Raw genomic sequence first — 17048 nt, 5'->3', positions numbered from 1 at the left:
TCAAGTGTAGAAGAGTGAAAGCTCTGACACTCCCGGTGATTCAAACTGTAGCGGAATAAAGTGATCTGAAAGAAGGGATTGGACACATTTCACTGTCCTCAAAAGAAACAAGTTCCAATGTAGTTAGGAAGTCCTCAGGCCTGTGAACAGCACAATTGCAAAAAGCTAACAAGCAGATTAGCTTTTATTTATAAGACCTAATACTTCCCACTTTCACTCAAATCTGACAGTTTACGAGTACAATACTGCTTGCATCAAGTAGTAAAAAGTATTTTTGGAAGAAATGGTGCTTGTTATTTCTTGTGATAGTAGAAGTCTCTGTTCTTTCTTTCACAGCCGTGACAACCTGTGACAGGACAAATTTTGCTTTCAGTAACAGAGGTGGAGATGGCAAGGGATGCTGAACATGCAACACATTCAGAACTACTGCATTGCTGGGAAAGCAGCAGCAAAATGAGTCTTGACAGATACAGAGAGCTGTGAAAGATACAACTTAACTCCATTAACAACCCAAGCCTACTTTTTAAGTAAACCTTGAAAAACACATTTTAAAATAGTAAATGCGTTAAGATTTGTAGATACCTAACCATGGGAGAGGACTAAGTCAGCAATGTAATCCGCAATTATGAATGGAAGATCTCCTCTCAAAACATCAGCCTATTTCAAAATTGATCAAGAGAAGCCATGCAACATTAAGACAGATTGATCATTAAGGTAGACGTACACATTTCCAGCACCACACTTACTTGCAGCTTCAATGGCACAAGAACAAAGGAAAAATCAAATCCAAGTTCTCCTCTCTCTAGTTAGAAAGACAACCTAAATCCACTATTTCAATGCCTGGAGTCCCAGTGATGGTTACAGAGCAAACTGACCCTTCTCTTCAATGGCTTTCACTACCTTGTGTTTTTGCCACAGTTCAAGCTGCAACTTCACTTCTCCCACCTCACTGACTCCTTTTTAGCAATTTTGAAGCACAATTGGAGGTTACACAAAACTCAGACTTTCAGAGAACTGTGACTCAAAAGCATTTTGAGATCTGAGCCTCAAAATTGGGTACACACAGAGCACGTGGCATCCTAGATGAAGCAACCTGACTGGACCGTCCTTTTTCTCAACTTCGTATATCCCTGCACCACGTATTTAATCTCTGTATATACCATACCTCAGAGCTGCCAAAAGACTCTGCAGTATCACTATAGATGTGGTTTGTTTCTAAAAGCTAATGCAAATCTGAAGACAGTTGAAAGATTCCATTTCTTTGATATTCAAAGTCTACAAAAAGAAAATCTAATTGTTACCACTTAAATCCAAACATGACTGAAAAAGAAATAAATCAGTCAAGCTGTCAAGAAGGGACCAAATGGGTAAGCAAAGGGATACAACAGCATAACCAAAATATAAACATGGAAAGAACAGCTTTCCACTTGTATTTGTTCTTAATGGGAAATACTTGTATTTGTCTAGAAGTAAACTTCGTAAATGGGCACACCGAACAGCTCAGGCTATAACTGCATTGTCATTCTTCACAGACACACTATGGATTGGTTTGTAAGCCTCAAAGCTAAATTAATTTAATAGGACAACTACAATTACACATTGTTGCCATTAGTACAAGCAAACAAAAACCACAATCAGATCTGCAGCGCTGTATTCTCCCCAGATTTCCTTCAGTTAAACCGGACTCGGCTTTCACGCGGAAACCAGGTAATGCAGGCAGCTCGCGACACTAATGGTAAGATTAGAATGAAGCACATTTACTCTCCTAGGGCTTGGGATAATTTTCAGAGATAGAGAGAAGGGAAGCAAAAGGCTAAGCTTCTTAGGATATCCTTCTTTCCTATTTGACCTAGAGCTTATCTTCCCCCATTCCTTCCTTTCCTTACACAGGATGCATTGTTAGTGGCTGATGAAATAATTACGTACGACAGATACTATGCCTTTTAAAACAAAGGAGCAGCCTATATCATCTTCTTTTCCTTTTCTGTTGCAGAACACAAATAAGATGTGTGTTGGTGCATGCCAGATACTATTGAAATGATTAGATTCTTGCAGCCCTTCTTCCTCCAAGGAAACTCCATCTGGTTTTGGACATCAGAAACGGAAGCAGGCAGTTCCTAGTTCAAATGATTTGCTGCGACAGAAAGCCCCAGTGAATGGAGCAAACACTTCCATTAAATGTTAACACAAAAGGTGCATTTTATTTCCATTCAGCCATCGACATCCACCTTCCAGATCTCTGCAAGCCATGCCTTTAATGAGTGGACACATCGCAGACTCAAATTTGCAGAGGACACGAACACCTACATGCCAGAAGTGAAACGAAACAGGAGGATGAAGTTTCAGACCAGCAAAGAGCTGGAACAGCTATAGCACAGCTAAATACATTTACACAGAGCCAGCAATATTAAATGGTTTGAGGGTGGTGACCATTTATTTTCCAAATGGAAGAGGCAGGAGCAAGAGAGAAGGATCTAAGAAACAAGCTCCATTCTCCTTGATTTTAATGGTTGGGAAGCACGAAGCAAGCTAACCACTCAGCCCAAGCCCATGCTTCTGTCTTCATGACATGAACAGTCCCCAGTTTCATGCATGACGGTATGTCGGGACAGCTCGTAGTGCTGTAAAGGGCAGCAGATACTCATCTCCACTTCTCCTTGCCCTTACTTCCCAAATTCTGTCTAATCCAAAGGCTGAAGAGACAGCAGCAAAACCAAGGATGCTACCAGCTATGCCAAGTGAGTGACTGTCAGCAACCTAAAGTCCTGGGAGAGCTGTTTTGATTTGTTACCATCTTCCCCAAAGTAAAATTAAGGGAAAATAATCTCATAACAGAACACCTTATCAAAATTTGAATTATTTCAGTGAGGTATAAAATACAAGTGATGCACACAAGAGGTTCCCAAGTTGGAACATGCTTTGAAAGACAAAAATCCTGAACTGAAGCATTCTTAAGCACTCGGGTCCTTGACAAAACTAAATGGTGGCTGTGACAGAGTCAGTTTGAACTTTTAATCTCATTTAAGTCCCATGGAAATGAGGAACTTAGTCAGCTTTGGGAAACAGAAGTGGAAAAAAATTGGGGGGGGTGGGAGGGGAGGGAATGGAAAGCCCAGTTCTGCAGCCTTTTAAGAATTTACTGGAACTCCTGATCTCCATCAACCAGAAAGGTTTCTCCTCTCTTGACCAACAGCACTCTTTCTTTAGGTTTGATACAGACTGCAAGACTATAAAGACAGGAGACAAGCATCACCTACTTTAAACACACCCAGAGCATTTCCCCAAAACTCAATTTGTCAGGGAAGTTTTACCATTTAAGATAACCCTTGATAAACTGTTCTAATCCTGACCAAAATAAAAAACTCAAACCATTGAGCTCTCTTTTAGTATTCCAGTGGAGGCAATTATTTAATCCTTAAGTGTAAGATTACAACATTTCCAGTCAATGGAAACAAAATAATCAAGGAACAATCTAACTTGCTTTTCGTACGCTCCTGGTTACACCAATTTCCACAGAGGTATTTGCCATACCTTCTTTCTTTCATTGCTAGAATACAGTCACATCAATACCAGCAGCTTTTGTACATGCAAGGAAACAGAACACCCAATTTATTTATACACTAACGTTTCCCACCAAAAACATAAAGCTTAAAGCCGGTAGAGATTTAAATACAAACCCACAGGAAGTGGTCAAACGAAACCAATGCAGCTTGTGCTGAGCACCTCCAGCCCTCAAGGCAGTAAGACAGCAGCATGCACTGCAAGTCACCTCTGCTGTTGCAAGCGGGCACAAGAACAAGAACCATGCTTCCAGGAAGAGACAGAATCAAGTTTTGATAGTTGAAAACCTGCATGGTGCTACGCAAGGTGTTTTGTTGTCACAGTACTACCTAAAAACTGACTGCTAATATCACAGTAGGGATCGATTACTCAAACTGTAAGATGCTGCAAGGCATCTGCATTGTTACAAGAAACGAGCCTGTAATTGCCATTTTCTCCAACAGGAAACAAAAACCCAACAAAACTGTTGGCTAAAACATAGAGAGGAGTCAAGTTAACACAGAAGAGCTAAGACTGCATACTTACGCACTGTATAGTACTCAAAGGAGGCACAGAAACACAGCCCGTACCATGCATTCAAACAGCCCAGCTGGGACAATTCCAGTCCAGCAGCAGCCCGACCCATACTGGCACCAGTGCATTAACCAGCAAGCACTGCCATTTACTGACAGAGCTGGGAGAAAGCAGATTTTGGTTTTCTAGCAAAATCCAGCACTCAGGAGGAGAAGGAGGAAGAGAACTGACAGCTTGATCACCGAACTAAAGGAAAAAATAGCAAACAGGAGCGCAAGAACCACCGTAGCTGACAAACCAGAAAGGAAGCCGTAGCACGAGCACTTCCTGCCATGCCATGGCCATTTGCTTTGCTATTTGTGCCATGGCAAAAGGCCATTCAAATACAGGAAAAACAAGGGCTATAAAAATTGTCTTAAACTGCTAAGTCTGAAAAAGAAGAATAAAGCATGCCACAAGAAAGCAAACATGCTGACATCCCAGCTGCTGCAGTCTACTGCCAGTAAGAGCACGAGAACAGCCGAAATGAAAACACAGCACAGATGCCAGAAGAGCAGTTACACTGATATACTTCCAGACACTCTCCCACTGGAGACTCCTCTTTTTCAACTGGCAAAACAGCCAGCTAAACAAATTCAGGGCTAGAAAACTGATACCCACGAGCACTAGCTGATCACATAAAAACCATAAAGGAATCCTAACTAAATGACCACAAGAATTATTCTGATAGATGCTGATGTAGAAATACATTTTCCAGGCTGATTACTTAAGAATCCTTCAGCCACCTCCTTCCACAACGTAACCTATAGAAAAGGACAAAAAGAAGAAAATCACACTTGTTCAAATAAGGTATGAGACAAAGCAACAAATATCAGTACTTATAGAGGCCAATGTCTTCATTAAAAACATAAAATGTCAAAAACAGTTTTACATCTACCTTTACTTGTGCAATAAAATATGAACACTACCTGAAATCTGCCTTAACCAAGGTACGTTTTAGAAAAAATCCACCCTGTGCCATGATGTTCTGACGAAGTATCACAACAGTACAAGATGAAAGTGACACAGTCATCTTGCTAAGGGGAATTAGCAACACACGAAGTAACAACTTGGTGTGACACTCAAACAGAGAAGTATTAATAATTGAAGCTAAACTGCAGACTTTTTAGCTGTTTTGCATCCATAAATGACTGCTAAGAGTCTTCTTTTTTCCTGAGGTTTTGCCATAATGTCTGTACTTCTATGGGTTACCCTAAACCACAGAGATTGCCTTTTTAAATACAGAGTATTTCCTTTAGTCATACTAGTCACACCTGTTTAAAAAAACAAAGATAACATCTTGGAAGATTATCAAGCACACACTCCCACTAACATCCAACACTGTGCTTATTCATCAGTATGAACCGGCTTTCATCACAAACAATGTACTAAAGACAAGGTTTCTTTACATAGTTTTAGCAGTCTTCACAAGGCTTAACCAAGTCACTCATGCAGCAGTTCCACTGTAAATTGCTTTGAAGATTTATTTCTTGTGAAGAGCAATCGGTTCAGGCATTGTAAAGCACTCAGAAGAAGTAACTTCCAGAGTACTCCCATACCCCAAGAATCATCTAACAGCATCCCTGAATTGCCTCTTGCTTTTTTCTTTTTCTTTTTTTTTTTTTTAAAAAAAAAAAAAAAAACTTTTTTTTTTTTTTTTAAAAAAAAAAAAAAAACTTTTGGAACACGAAGGACACTTCTGTTATTTTTGGGAGAAAAATAATCACAAGATAAATCTACTTCAGAGATTAGAATAAAAAAATTATAGCAGTTTTGTGTACTTATCCAGATCTGTCACCGGAAACCTTTTGAAGTAACAGGGATAACAGCGTTGTGAGATGACAACCGCAATCACAGTTAATCTGAGCAAATGCCATGATATTTCCAAACCATTGCTTGCATCTGAGCTGTTGCTGCTCTTTGAAATAAACATTAGAATATCACAATCCTAAACACGAATGAACATGCATGAACCGGAGGCCTCAGAAGCAGGGCACATCAACCACATAGGATTAGGCACAAGCCACGGTTCTCTGCACAGCCAGCCTACCTCATCACATCCAGATCCACAACACATCCAGTCCTGTTCTCCTCAAACCTCAGCAGCACTGGGTCACATCACTCTGCGATACCACAGCCTGAGAAGCTTGAGCTATCTTTTCTATTTGAGTAACAAATGATAACATCCCAATTTATAAAGTCCACTGCATTACTAAGCTTTAACCTGTACAAACCTATTCTCTAATACACCTCAGTGATACACGCATAGACAAGAAGAGTTGTTTGGAACAAGAGGCCACACCAAAAACTGACTACGTAAGTATTTCCATTGTGAGACCACAGCTAACATTCACACACAGATATCTAAGTGCTCCTAGGAAGAAGGCCTTTTCTAAATTCAGGGTGCAGAAATAACCTGCCAAGACAGCTCAATAGAACTGGGACCCCATACAGTGCTCTAAGGCAAACAACAGGCAAAAATCCTCCTGAAACAGTTTGGGGTATCTTTCCACCAGACTTTCCAATACTGTCAGGCAGTGTTTACAGCAGCCAAGTTTTTCAAGAAATCATTACTTATGCACAGACAACTTAGCAAACGCACTTCTTGAAGTTGTCAAAAATATTTTCGACACGCTTAATTTCAAAGACACAACTACTTTAGCGTATCACTAAACAAAGACACAATCATGGCCACATTTGAAACATCTACAGCCATTAAGGAAAAATAATTAAAAAAATAAAAGCCATACTCCAAGAGCATGCGTGTGCGTAAAAACAGTTTTTGCCTGAGTTTCTTGCTCTTGAAATGGCAAGCACTTACTTAGAGAACACTAAGTGAGCACAGACTGATGTTATCTTGATTTTCTAGCTATTGTTCCCACGATGCAAGCAGTGTTTTCCTAGAACACCGCTATGATCTGCATTACTTATCTCAGTAGGTAACCAAAATGGATTTTTAAGCAAACAGCTTTTGCTGAGCATAAAGCCAGGTACTTCAGGCCTAGGCTAAAGTGGACATCAGGATCAATCTTTTGCCTATTTTTACTAGGGAACATTCAGTAAGCGTGGGGAATAATTGAACAATTGCACCTCAGCAAAAGGTACTGCATCAGTGCTACATCTCTCACAAACCCGACAGTCACTGCAGACAGCTCTTCACAAATTTTTTTCCTCCCTCGATCAGCACAAGTTTATTTGTCCTGATGTATTTCTGACTCGTGATTGTGCAGTGTTGGCAGCGATGCTCTTCCACTCAGCACCCTCTCCCCTCCCTTTTGCACATCAGCTTAAATATGAAACCTGAAGAGGCAAAGCAGAGCTACTGTTTGCTAGGCTGCTACTGACTACTTGTATTGAAATGCTTCCTTCAGACTGCAAATGCCTTTTTATTTAACTACCAAGGCTTACAAGCTTCAGATGCACTTATTACCATAAGTCAGACAGCTTAACAAATGGAGAGGAGTTGTTTTTGGTAGGCATCTATTTATTGAAAAGGTATTGAGAATGGCTCCTGTGAGAGTGTCAAGTAGGAGAAGCAAGCTCCAGCTCTCTCAAGGGGACCCCGGTTGGACTTGCCACAATTCTCGCTCCCCATCATCACCTACAAAGAACATGGGAAGAGAAATAGATACTTCATCAGTGGAACTAAGAAGAACATCCCTAAATTAAAACTTTTGGTTGATAATTTGCTATCTGGGTAATAACTATTCCCCATGCTAGAACATCAGTTACCAATTTGTTAGGAGTAAATGACGCAGCTCACCATCGCGTCAATGGTGTTTTCTCAGCAAAGCAACAGGGCAAGGACCCAAATCCACACTGTGTTGCAAGAGCACTAGTCGGAGGAGTAAAGTACACACCCTGTTTTCTACAAATAGGTAATGCAGGATGAAATGAGCAAGTTTGCTTGTAAGGGATGGTCTGGTACAGCCTGAAGCATTCCTCTGTTATGGGCAGTCAGTCTCCTGTTACAAGGATTTAATGCACTGTCTGGACAACATATGAACTCCTAATTTCGTGGAACACCCCAGCAGAAAATACTGTAATTCAATAGCCCCCACATTTTTGCTAGGTCTGCCTACCACAGCAGTGGTTTTGCGAGAGGGACATTTCCCAACGTTTGAGCAGAGACCAGTAATTATATGGGCCGACCCACCATTAGCTGGTAGCAGCTTGCTACCAAATGAAATAAGGAAATTGTCTCTCTCCTCACTAAGGGCTTGTGAACCTACGTGTACTTGAGAGAACAGACTTTTCCATTTAAGTTAAAAGCAGGAAAAATAAAAGCCTAGCTGTATAAAAACCTTACTGCTTCAACTCACTAAAATATGTCCATACACACACGCTGACCGTCCTTAAACCAACAGGCCAGCTAAAGCAAATTTACTTTAGTAACCACAACTAATTTCAGCTGTGCTGATTATTTTCAGGGTGGTTAAACATTTGGAACTTCGTACAACAAGAAAACATTTTCTTCTCGTCAGGTCACGGCTCTTTGAGGATTGGTTCACAATAGCATTAGCTCAGTGCCAACTCTTTGTTGAATCTTTCCTTGGCTAAATTCTTTTTGTTTCAAGCAGCTCTGTTACAGCCCAGACAACCTATTGCATTTTGCTAATGCCTGAACTCAGCAGAATCTCGTTACTCTGTTTTCCTTAAAAAGAGTGCCCAAATTGTATAACAAATAACATTCTGAAGCTATAAAATCAATAGTTGTACTTGCAAAGTTTTCAGTAGGCTCTTTTTTCCCCATAAGAGAACATAGTTTTAAAGATGACAAATACAAATTATTGCCTTTGATGCACACTACATAGTAGTTTCTGTGGATATGTCAAATGCTCTAAAATTCAGCCTGCTTTTAATATCTCATTCCTTTTCCGTTTGAATTTTATAAACAGAGCTCAGAGGTACTATCTGCCTGGGTAGTCCCTTTATGTAGATGCTGTTCTGTCAGGTGGCGTAGGTATTTAACTAGAATATTTTAACTCACTTAAATGACAATAAAAGTACTCTGGGAAATTAACAAAGCCAGCATTTAGAAAGAAAGAATGGTGGGGAAAATAAACAGATTAGACAGATGAAAACGCAACTGGAAAAATAAAGCGTTGACAGCCTTCAAACATAGCCTGTGCAAATTGCTCTCATATGAACAAGTTACTAAATAGCTTTAGCATGCAAGCTGATGCACAAAAAAGACAACGCCCCCTGAAAAGCCTACCTTTAAGCCACAAAAGAAAATAGGCTATATTCCAACAGGGTAAATACGAGTTACTGTTTTTAAAAGGAGAACAGATACTGAATGTTAAACATTTTTGCTAATTAACAACTGCCACAGGACACAGTAGAAATTCCAGGACTACTTCATTCACAGCAATATTATCAGGCAAATGGACACTTACAGGATAACAGGTAAGCATCCGCGTGGTCTGCATCAGTAACATATAGATTTCATAAAATAGTCTGTTGTTCAAAACAAAAATGAAATAAAGTAAGCTGTTTAAAAACCTTTCACTTCCAGTTAGGCCTACGATATAAAGATTTCTATGAAAGAACATCATGGGCCCATAGGAAACATTAGAAAGTGAATCATTTCACGTTATCTAGAATACCTTGTGCTACGCCTCTGAATTCCCAACACAAAAGATGAACATTTTGATGTTGACATTTAACTTTTTTTTTTTTTTTAAATCTTCCCTCCTCAATTCCTCCCTTCTTCCTTTGAAAGCTTACACAAAACAGAAAAGCAGAAGATGAGCACAGTCATTTCACAACAAACACGATAACAGAATGTATGCAGATTTTAAAATTCATATAGCTTAAGATACCAGCGCTTTGAATTACATTATGGCAATAAAACAACTTGCTTAGTGTTTCCTTCTACAACGCCCACACTGATATACTGTTTCTGCACTAACCCAATATATGCAGGCAGTGACATTCAACCCCTTATTCCTGAAAAAAAAAAAAAAGATGCATGTGTCGCACTGCTTCCTGCAGATTCATTACAAGAATTCAAGTGCATTGCCAGCACATGGCATAGCCAACATACCAGCAATACATCGCTTCTCCACTAACTCCTAAAACATCACATTGATGACTTGCTACTAAATGTCCAGTCAATTGTAAAATACACTTGTATACCACCCAGCTGCACATCAATAGCTAAACTACTATCCGAGCAAATTATTTACGAAAAACTTGGGTGAACCAGATCATCTTGAACAAAAATACAAGTTCACATTCATCGTTTGCACTGACTCCTTTGACCAGCTTAAGTTCATCACCTGTGTTGCACAGGATCAACTGCATCCTAACACTTTGTTTTCAGACCAATTTAAACTTAAGGTCCTGTATATTAAGTTCATTACAAAATTTATGTAGTTACCTAAAATCCAAGCAAAAAAATCTTCCAGGCTGTCTACTGGTGCTGTTTTTAAACATTTTCTAGTCATGCAACAAGGGTTATTCTCTCATGACACTCAGTGCAGATACAAAGGCATCTCTTCTCTGTAGCAGAGCATGGTTGCGAGCAGGCTTTCTGGCAGACACCACCACACCTCAGATCCTATCTGTCATCTTGATAGAACAAGATCAGTTATACACAAGCACTTGGATAATACATAGCATACATAACTTCATAAAACAAAGAAGATTAAAAGAATAGATATGAAAAGCGGGAGGAAAATCAGCATTTCTAAGAAAAACACATGGAACTACCATGTTTTTTGGAAATATGGAAAGTTACATGGAATTATCATGCAATTTTGAAGACAAAGACTTAAGTTCTCCAGCATATTTAAACGTTTTATGTCTGTTTGGGTTTTGTGTTTTTTTGTTTTTGTTTTTTTCCTAGATTGGTCTACAAGCCAAATGATGGCTATTTCATTTTGATGTCCACCACTGACATATCTTTAATACTTTTACTTAATACATAACAATATCATGCCTTTTCTAAGCTAGGAAAAAAAACAAAACATACTTTTCAAGTTGTATTTTTGGAAGGAGCTGGAATACATTGACAGAATGACTGGCATTTATTTACAACACATCTCCAAATGAATGACTGACAAGACAAAAACAGGTAGGGTACATGGCACACTGTTTGCATACTACTTCATTTCCTAACCTACATCTCTCAAAGGACATCATTACAATTTACAAGAAGTCATTCTTGTTTCCTCAACCCCTTCTGTGCATCCAAACGGCCCTGCTTCACTTCTCTGTTTATGAAACAGAAATAGGTACCAGTGATGCAAGAGCAACAGCATCCAAACCAAAGCCAGAGTCATCAGTTTCTAAACTGATGGGTGTGTTGCGGGGACGATACAGCAGCCTCTGACTAAGAATTAATTTCTCACTACCCTGCCATATCAGAGAAATGCCGCATTGAATCATCTCAAATTGCAGGGGAGACGAGAGGAAGAGCCTCGTGCAACCACAGACCTAAGCACACAGCACAGAATTTGCAGGTGACTGCCTTTTCATCACACCTGAACTTACAGTTTATGAGAGAAATAATACACCAAGATGAGTCATTTTGCCAAGTGACATTTTATATTAAGAAAATACACACGTTTGTCAAACTTCAGACTCTTTACATTCCAGCAAGAGCTTTATTATCAAAGTGCCTGGACCTTTAATTTGTTTCTCATTGTCATAGAATTACATCAAAGAAAAATATCTGCTGGACAAGAAATTGTTCCCCGTTAAGCAGAGGAACGAGCTTTTCTATCTTGTACTTTGTAGGAAGTGAATGCCAAGTGTTAATTTCTCTTTTTCAATCTTTAGTATCTTCACTTGTCTAAAGATCAAGATATCTGAAATTGCATCCAATGGGGCGTTGCACAAGGCACTGAAGTTACCTTTCAAAATGATGTAATAAACTAAACTCTCAGTATTTAGCCACTGAAACTGTCAATGCCTGCCTTAGGCAAATGAGGACAACAGAATTGAGGTGGTTATTTTTAACTCCCTCCCAAAAAGCAGCTCTCCTGCCTCCACACACCTTGAGAGTCAAACAATTTACACTGCACGGTTTCACCCTCTGACAAAAACAGGCTGGTGTACCTAAAGTTAAAACACACTTCCTCCTTCTTCCCACTTCAACCTTCAAAAAGAAGCTCGTGTACACTAAGTCTGGAAGATATGTAGCTCTCTTGCTGTCCTTCTACTGTCATTATACATATATATGTCATGCTTAAGAGCCTCATTTAACACTAACAGAAATAGTTCAGAGGTTCAAAAAAAGAAGAAAAGAAAGAGGAAAAGAAAGCCTTTTGTATGCTGAAAGGAGTTATTCTAAAATGTTATCCTTGTAAAACTTTGAAGAGAGCAGCTGGCTTCTTTTCCTCCTCCTCTCCCCAAAATGCTTGAGTTACTTTTAGTCAATCCAGTACTCAAGGCATCATTTACCTTTGAATTTATTTCCATCTCAGCTAGCTTCATAGTACAGCCACTAACAAAAGCCTGCTCAAAAAAAAAAAAAAAGTAAAATATCACCAACACATTGCCCTCCCCAAGCCCAAAAACACACAAAGCCAGGAAACAGAAAAAAAAAAAAAAAAAAAATACCAACCTCACAAAACAGTACTGTATGCAGGGCAGTAACCAGTTCCACAGGAGAAGCCTGCCTCCTTGTGGCTCGACACACTGTAAATTAGTTTTTTTTACAATTCATTCCATTGCACCCAGAAAATCTGGCAAGGCAAGAGCTTAACAGGCTTCTAGTTCAAAGCATTCAGGGGCTGAGGGCGTTTTGTTTTGTTGGGGGGGAGGGGGATATGATGAAAAAGAAATGTTTCTAATTTTAAGAGGTACTGGCAACAGTTATCCATCTCCGATTACTGAATAACTGTTTTTACCCTCTTTCTCTAAATAGCACAGAGGGGAAGAGAGGAAGCACAGCACAGAGGGAAGGGGCAGCTTGAGGGGACGGTCAACTTGAAAAGGAAACGAAAACCACGTTCTTCACGTGGCAGCAAAAGCTTGTCAGTACTCTGGCACCTAAAACCAGAAGACTCCAAACCTTGGCTCAGCTGTGGCTTAGCCTAGCAGGCATCTCCTCTTGATGCCTCGGCTTTCAACAGTAAATCCCCTTTCAGCCTACAGGTCTCCTTCAGGGTAGCCTATGAGGAGTTCCCTCTTGGCAGCAGCGAGGTGTTTGGTGCTGTCAGTAAGATGCAGACATTCCTCTGTCCTGCCTGAAGGGCTCCATTCAACAGGCCTACTTCCTTAACGCTCACAAGAGTAAGTTCTTTAGAAGCCAGCTGGATTTCTCGCTTTGTTTTAAAACCCAGTCACTCAGTTGTGCAAGAGCTTAGCAGTTAGAGTACTCAAAAAAAAATCTGAAACTAGTTAAACAACTTGTTCAAAAGACCAATTCAAATTCACAGCACCCTTAGGAGGGGGTCATAGCATCAGGACGACCTTGGCTTGGAGGGCACACGTAGCTTTCTAACCATGTTGAAGAAGCTGCTCCATTTCGTGCAAGTCAGACACGGAGCATGAAGCACTTTTGCTATGGGCTAGGAAATTATCCACAAGCTTCGTTCCAGCCTCCACTCCAAAGGCTGTTTAATATAAAGCACATTAAGCGAACACAAAAGTAAGCCACATTTCTCTCAGTCTCGCAACTGTTGGGCTCGCAACTTGCTTTCTTCTGTGTCACAGCCTCTGTTTTAGGAACTGTTTCTCTAACCACTAAGCAAGTGAATCAGACTCACTCTTTCCAATCGACAGCCCAGTGATCTGGCTGGTACAAGGAGTGAACTGAATCCCTGGCTTTCACGGTTACAATCATCTTAATTGGAGATTCACCAGAGGAAAAAGAAAACAAAAAGCCACCTCTAAGTACATTCTGAATGAAAGGCTTAGGCTCTGCCCTTCTCTTCTTTTAAGAAGAGAAGAAGAAAGCCTGTCATACCCTAAATTCCAGAATCGGAAGAAGAGATTTCATTCTACTGCAGTTCTGTGCCCAGGTCTGGAAGCGTTGCTCCTTCACGTTAGTTTTTAGTCATTACTATTTACATATTTACTAATGAGACAGCTCCTACTTTGTGTGCTTTAGCTCCAGTTACGTGTGCTCAGCTCCCGCAGCCCCACGACCTGCCTAGCCAGAGCACCACACACACAGCTGCGGCTTCCACCACTGCTGCCAGAGGCCAAAAACTTAGGCTAGGCTGTCCTGCACGCTGCAGCATCCAAATAGCTCGAAAGGTTATAAATAGAGAACCAAAATAAGTAGGAGCTTACATTAACTCTGGCGCTCCTCTAATAGGAGAAAGGAAAAAAAAAATAAACCGCTCTTCTCTCTTATTCAGGTGCAATCCTGGAAAAGGGCAAATACCCTCACCTCTTCTAAAGGTAATGGGAATTGATGGCGTTCATCACAAGACTGGATGTCATACCGAGCAAGTCCAGTACGTCTGAAAAACACCCTAGGTCTGTATACGAAAAAAAATCACCCTCATGGAAAAACCATTCTGTTTCCATAACTAGATCTGTAATTAACATGCAAATTACTTATTCGCATAAATGAAGAACTATCCCCTTCTGGCTTCTGTAATTTTATAGACTGAACACGGCAGAGACTCCAATTTATAAAAAGTGATGTTCTTCTGTAAGCAACTCTGTTTTCATTATACTGAAATAGTGGGAAAGTAATAAGGACTACATGAAGTCATACCAACCAAGAAATTTACTACAGCAGGGTTTCTGTTCGTAAGTTTAAGGCGGTTTGTGTTTTTGCTTTATACCAGGGTCTGACACTAAGTTAATAAGCCTTTTATTGAGATTCAAAAGCTATTACATTACACACATCTTCCTCTACTTACAATTGCTAACCTACTCTGAGGCCCAGGATTAAATTTTACGCTTCGCTGACAGAAAATAGAATCCTAAATCAGCAATCCACACGTAATTGTTAATTTCCCCACTTGTTTCTTACGGTCACAGTACCTGTTTTCTTCCTTACCGTGGCCTTACTTCAAACTTCCACATTTTTAAACCTAGCACGGAGCTTCAGTTCAGGCTTATGAAGTAACTCATTTTCTTTAAATTTAATCTTTGCTAAACTTTCCCAGTTACCCACATCAGGAAGGTTTATTAAATTTCAAACAGAATGACGGCAAATAATCCCAAGGAAAGTATCACAGGATCACAGATCTCTTAAATCCGTAAGAAAAGTTGTACTAATAGCAGCAAGAAGCAGCAGCAGGTTCTAGGAGACAAAGTACCAGACTTGTAGCCAGAATAACTGGTTTCCTCTCTATTTTGTTCTCACCTGGTCTTGTAGGTGACCTTGTGCAAATCACTATCCCCACAGCACAGTTTTCCCATCAGAAAAAGCGAATTGAACTCATTTGCAAAGCTGACTGGAAGCTCCCAGGGAAACACACTAGGAGTTAAACATATATTCCCCTATCTGCAGATGTATTTGCCTTAGATAGCATTCCTTTATCCCATTATGCATCACCAGCAGCACAAGATTGCTTTTACTTTCTAAACACACTCGCGTTGTTCTTCAAGAAAGGCTTTAGGCTACTGCCTTACTTCTCATCACGCGCTTGATCCATCTCCACCGCTGCTGTGTCTACTCTGATGGAGCATGTTTAACGCTTACGTTAATAAATTGTGTCAGAAGTTGCTGCTGAGAACGAAAGGGGGAAAACCAGAGCAGCGAGCCAGTTATGAATGAACAGAGACTCCTTCTGCAGACCCTTGCGGGAGTGACTTTGTCCATAATGGTGCAAACATTTCCTCCCATGACTGGCTGCGGGAACCGGTCCTCACCAAAACCCAGCGGGCTTTCACCTGGAATATGAAGTAACTGTGCAAAGCCCTGGTGTGCTACACGCCAGCGGAGCGGAGAAAGGCCGCGTTGGCTACCAGGGGCACGGCGCTCCTCAGCCCGGGTGCACTTTGCCCACTGCCCTGTGCCATGGCGGGGCTCAGCCGGGCGACTCTGAAGATGCAATTTAGCAGCGAGAGGCTTCGCTGCTGCTCCTAGCACACCACAGACGGCGGAACGAGCCTGGTCCGGGGGGGCAGCACACACACACACACACACACACACACACACACACACCAATTACTCCCCGGCAGCAGCAGGCTGGCGGGCAGGGGCAGGAAGCAGCGGGTGCGCGTCCAGCCCCCGGGGCTGTGTACTCAGAGCTCTTCCCGCACGGCCGGGGCGTCACTGACCGAAACACGAGGGGGGAGGGAAAAATAAATAAAAAAAAAAAAGGAGGAAAGAGGAAAAAATGGGGGGGGGGGGTGGGGGACACGGCACGACCCAGCCCTGCCGCGCACCGGCGTAACGAGGGCATGAAGCGTTAAAAAAGGCAATAATTAAAAAAAAATAAGGGCAGGAGGGTGCGAGGAGGGGCAGGGGGCACGCTACCGACTGCCGCTCACCTTCCTGCCGCCGCCGGCCAGCGCGGCGCTGCCGCCCGAGTACATGTAGTAGGCGATGCCCAGCACCCAGAGGAAGGCGAAGCACAGCAGCAGCCGGGACCTGCGCCGCATCCTCCTCCTCTTCTTCCTCTTCCTTCTCCTCCCCGCCCCGGGCCACCAGGAACCGGGCAGCAGCCGCCCGCCGCTCCCGCCGCCCGCCGCCGCCGCGCAGGGTCAGGGGGCAGAGGGCGAGCGCCCGCCCCCCGGCCAATCCCGCGCCGCCCGGCCCCGCGGGGGGCGGCACGGGGCGGGGAGAGGCGGGGCGGGGCGGGGGGAGCGGCGTCGCCATGGTTGCAGCACGCCGGGAAGCCGCCGCCGCCTCGCCCCCCTCTCCCCTCCTCTCCCCTCAGTGTGGGGGTCTCCGGGGTGTTGCCTGGTGGGGCTGCGCTGCTGATGTGGGGTCGCCTGGGTGGTCGTGTCAAAAAGCAGGGCGCAAAAGTCAAAAGGGAAGAGGGTGATGGTTAAAAAGCACCACACGATTA

At 42.0% G+C, this 17048-nt stretch overlaps 1 protein-coding gene across 1 annotated transcript in view; it reads right to left on the bottom strand.

The window, feature by feature from the left end:
• The window catches only part of GALNT2 (polypeptide N-acetylgalactosaminyltransferase 2), a 94635-nt gene extending 77878 nt beyond the window's left edge, over positions 1-16757 (bottom strand). Inside the window, exon 1 of the mRNA XM_027454180.3 lies at positions 16528-16757. Within this exon, the coding sequence (XP_027309981.1) occupies positions 16528-16638 (111 nt within the window). The 5' untranslated portion in view covers positions 16639-16757. The remainder of the gene's footprint in view (positions 1-16527) is intronic.
• Positions 16758-17048: the final 291 nt, after the last annotated feature.

The sequence above is a fragment of the Anas platyrhynchos genome, chromosome 3 (assembly GCF_047663525.1).
Source record: "Anas platyrhynchos isolate ZD024472 breed Pekin duck chromosome 3, IASCAAS_PekinDuck_T2T, whole genome shotgun sequence".
Taxonomy (NCBI): Eukaryota; Metazoa; Chordata; class Aves; order Anseriformes; family Anatidae; genus Anas; species Anas platyrhynchos.
The sequence above is the reverse complement of the archived record's forward strand: the minus strand, read 5'-3'. Positions and strand labels throughout refer to the sequence as shown.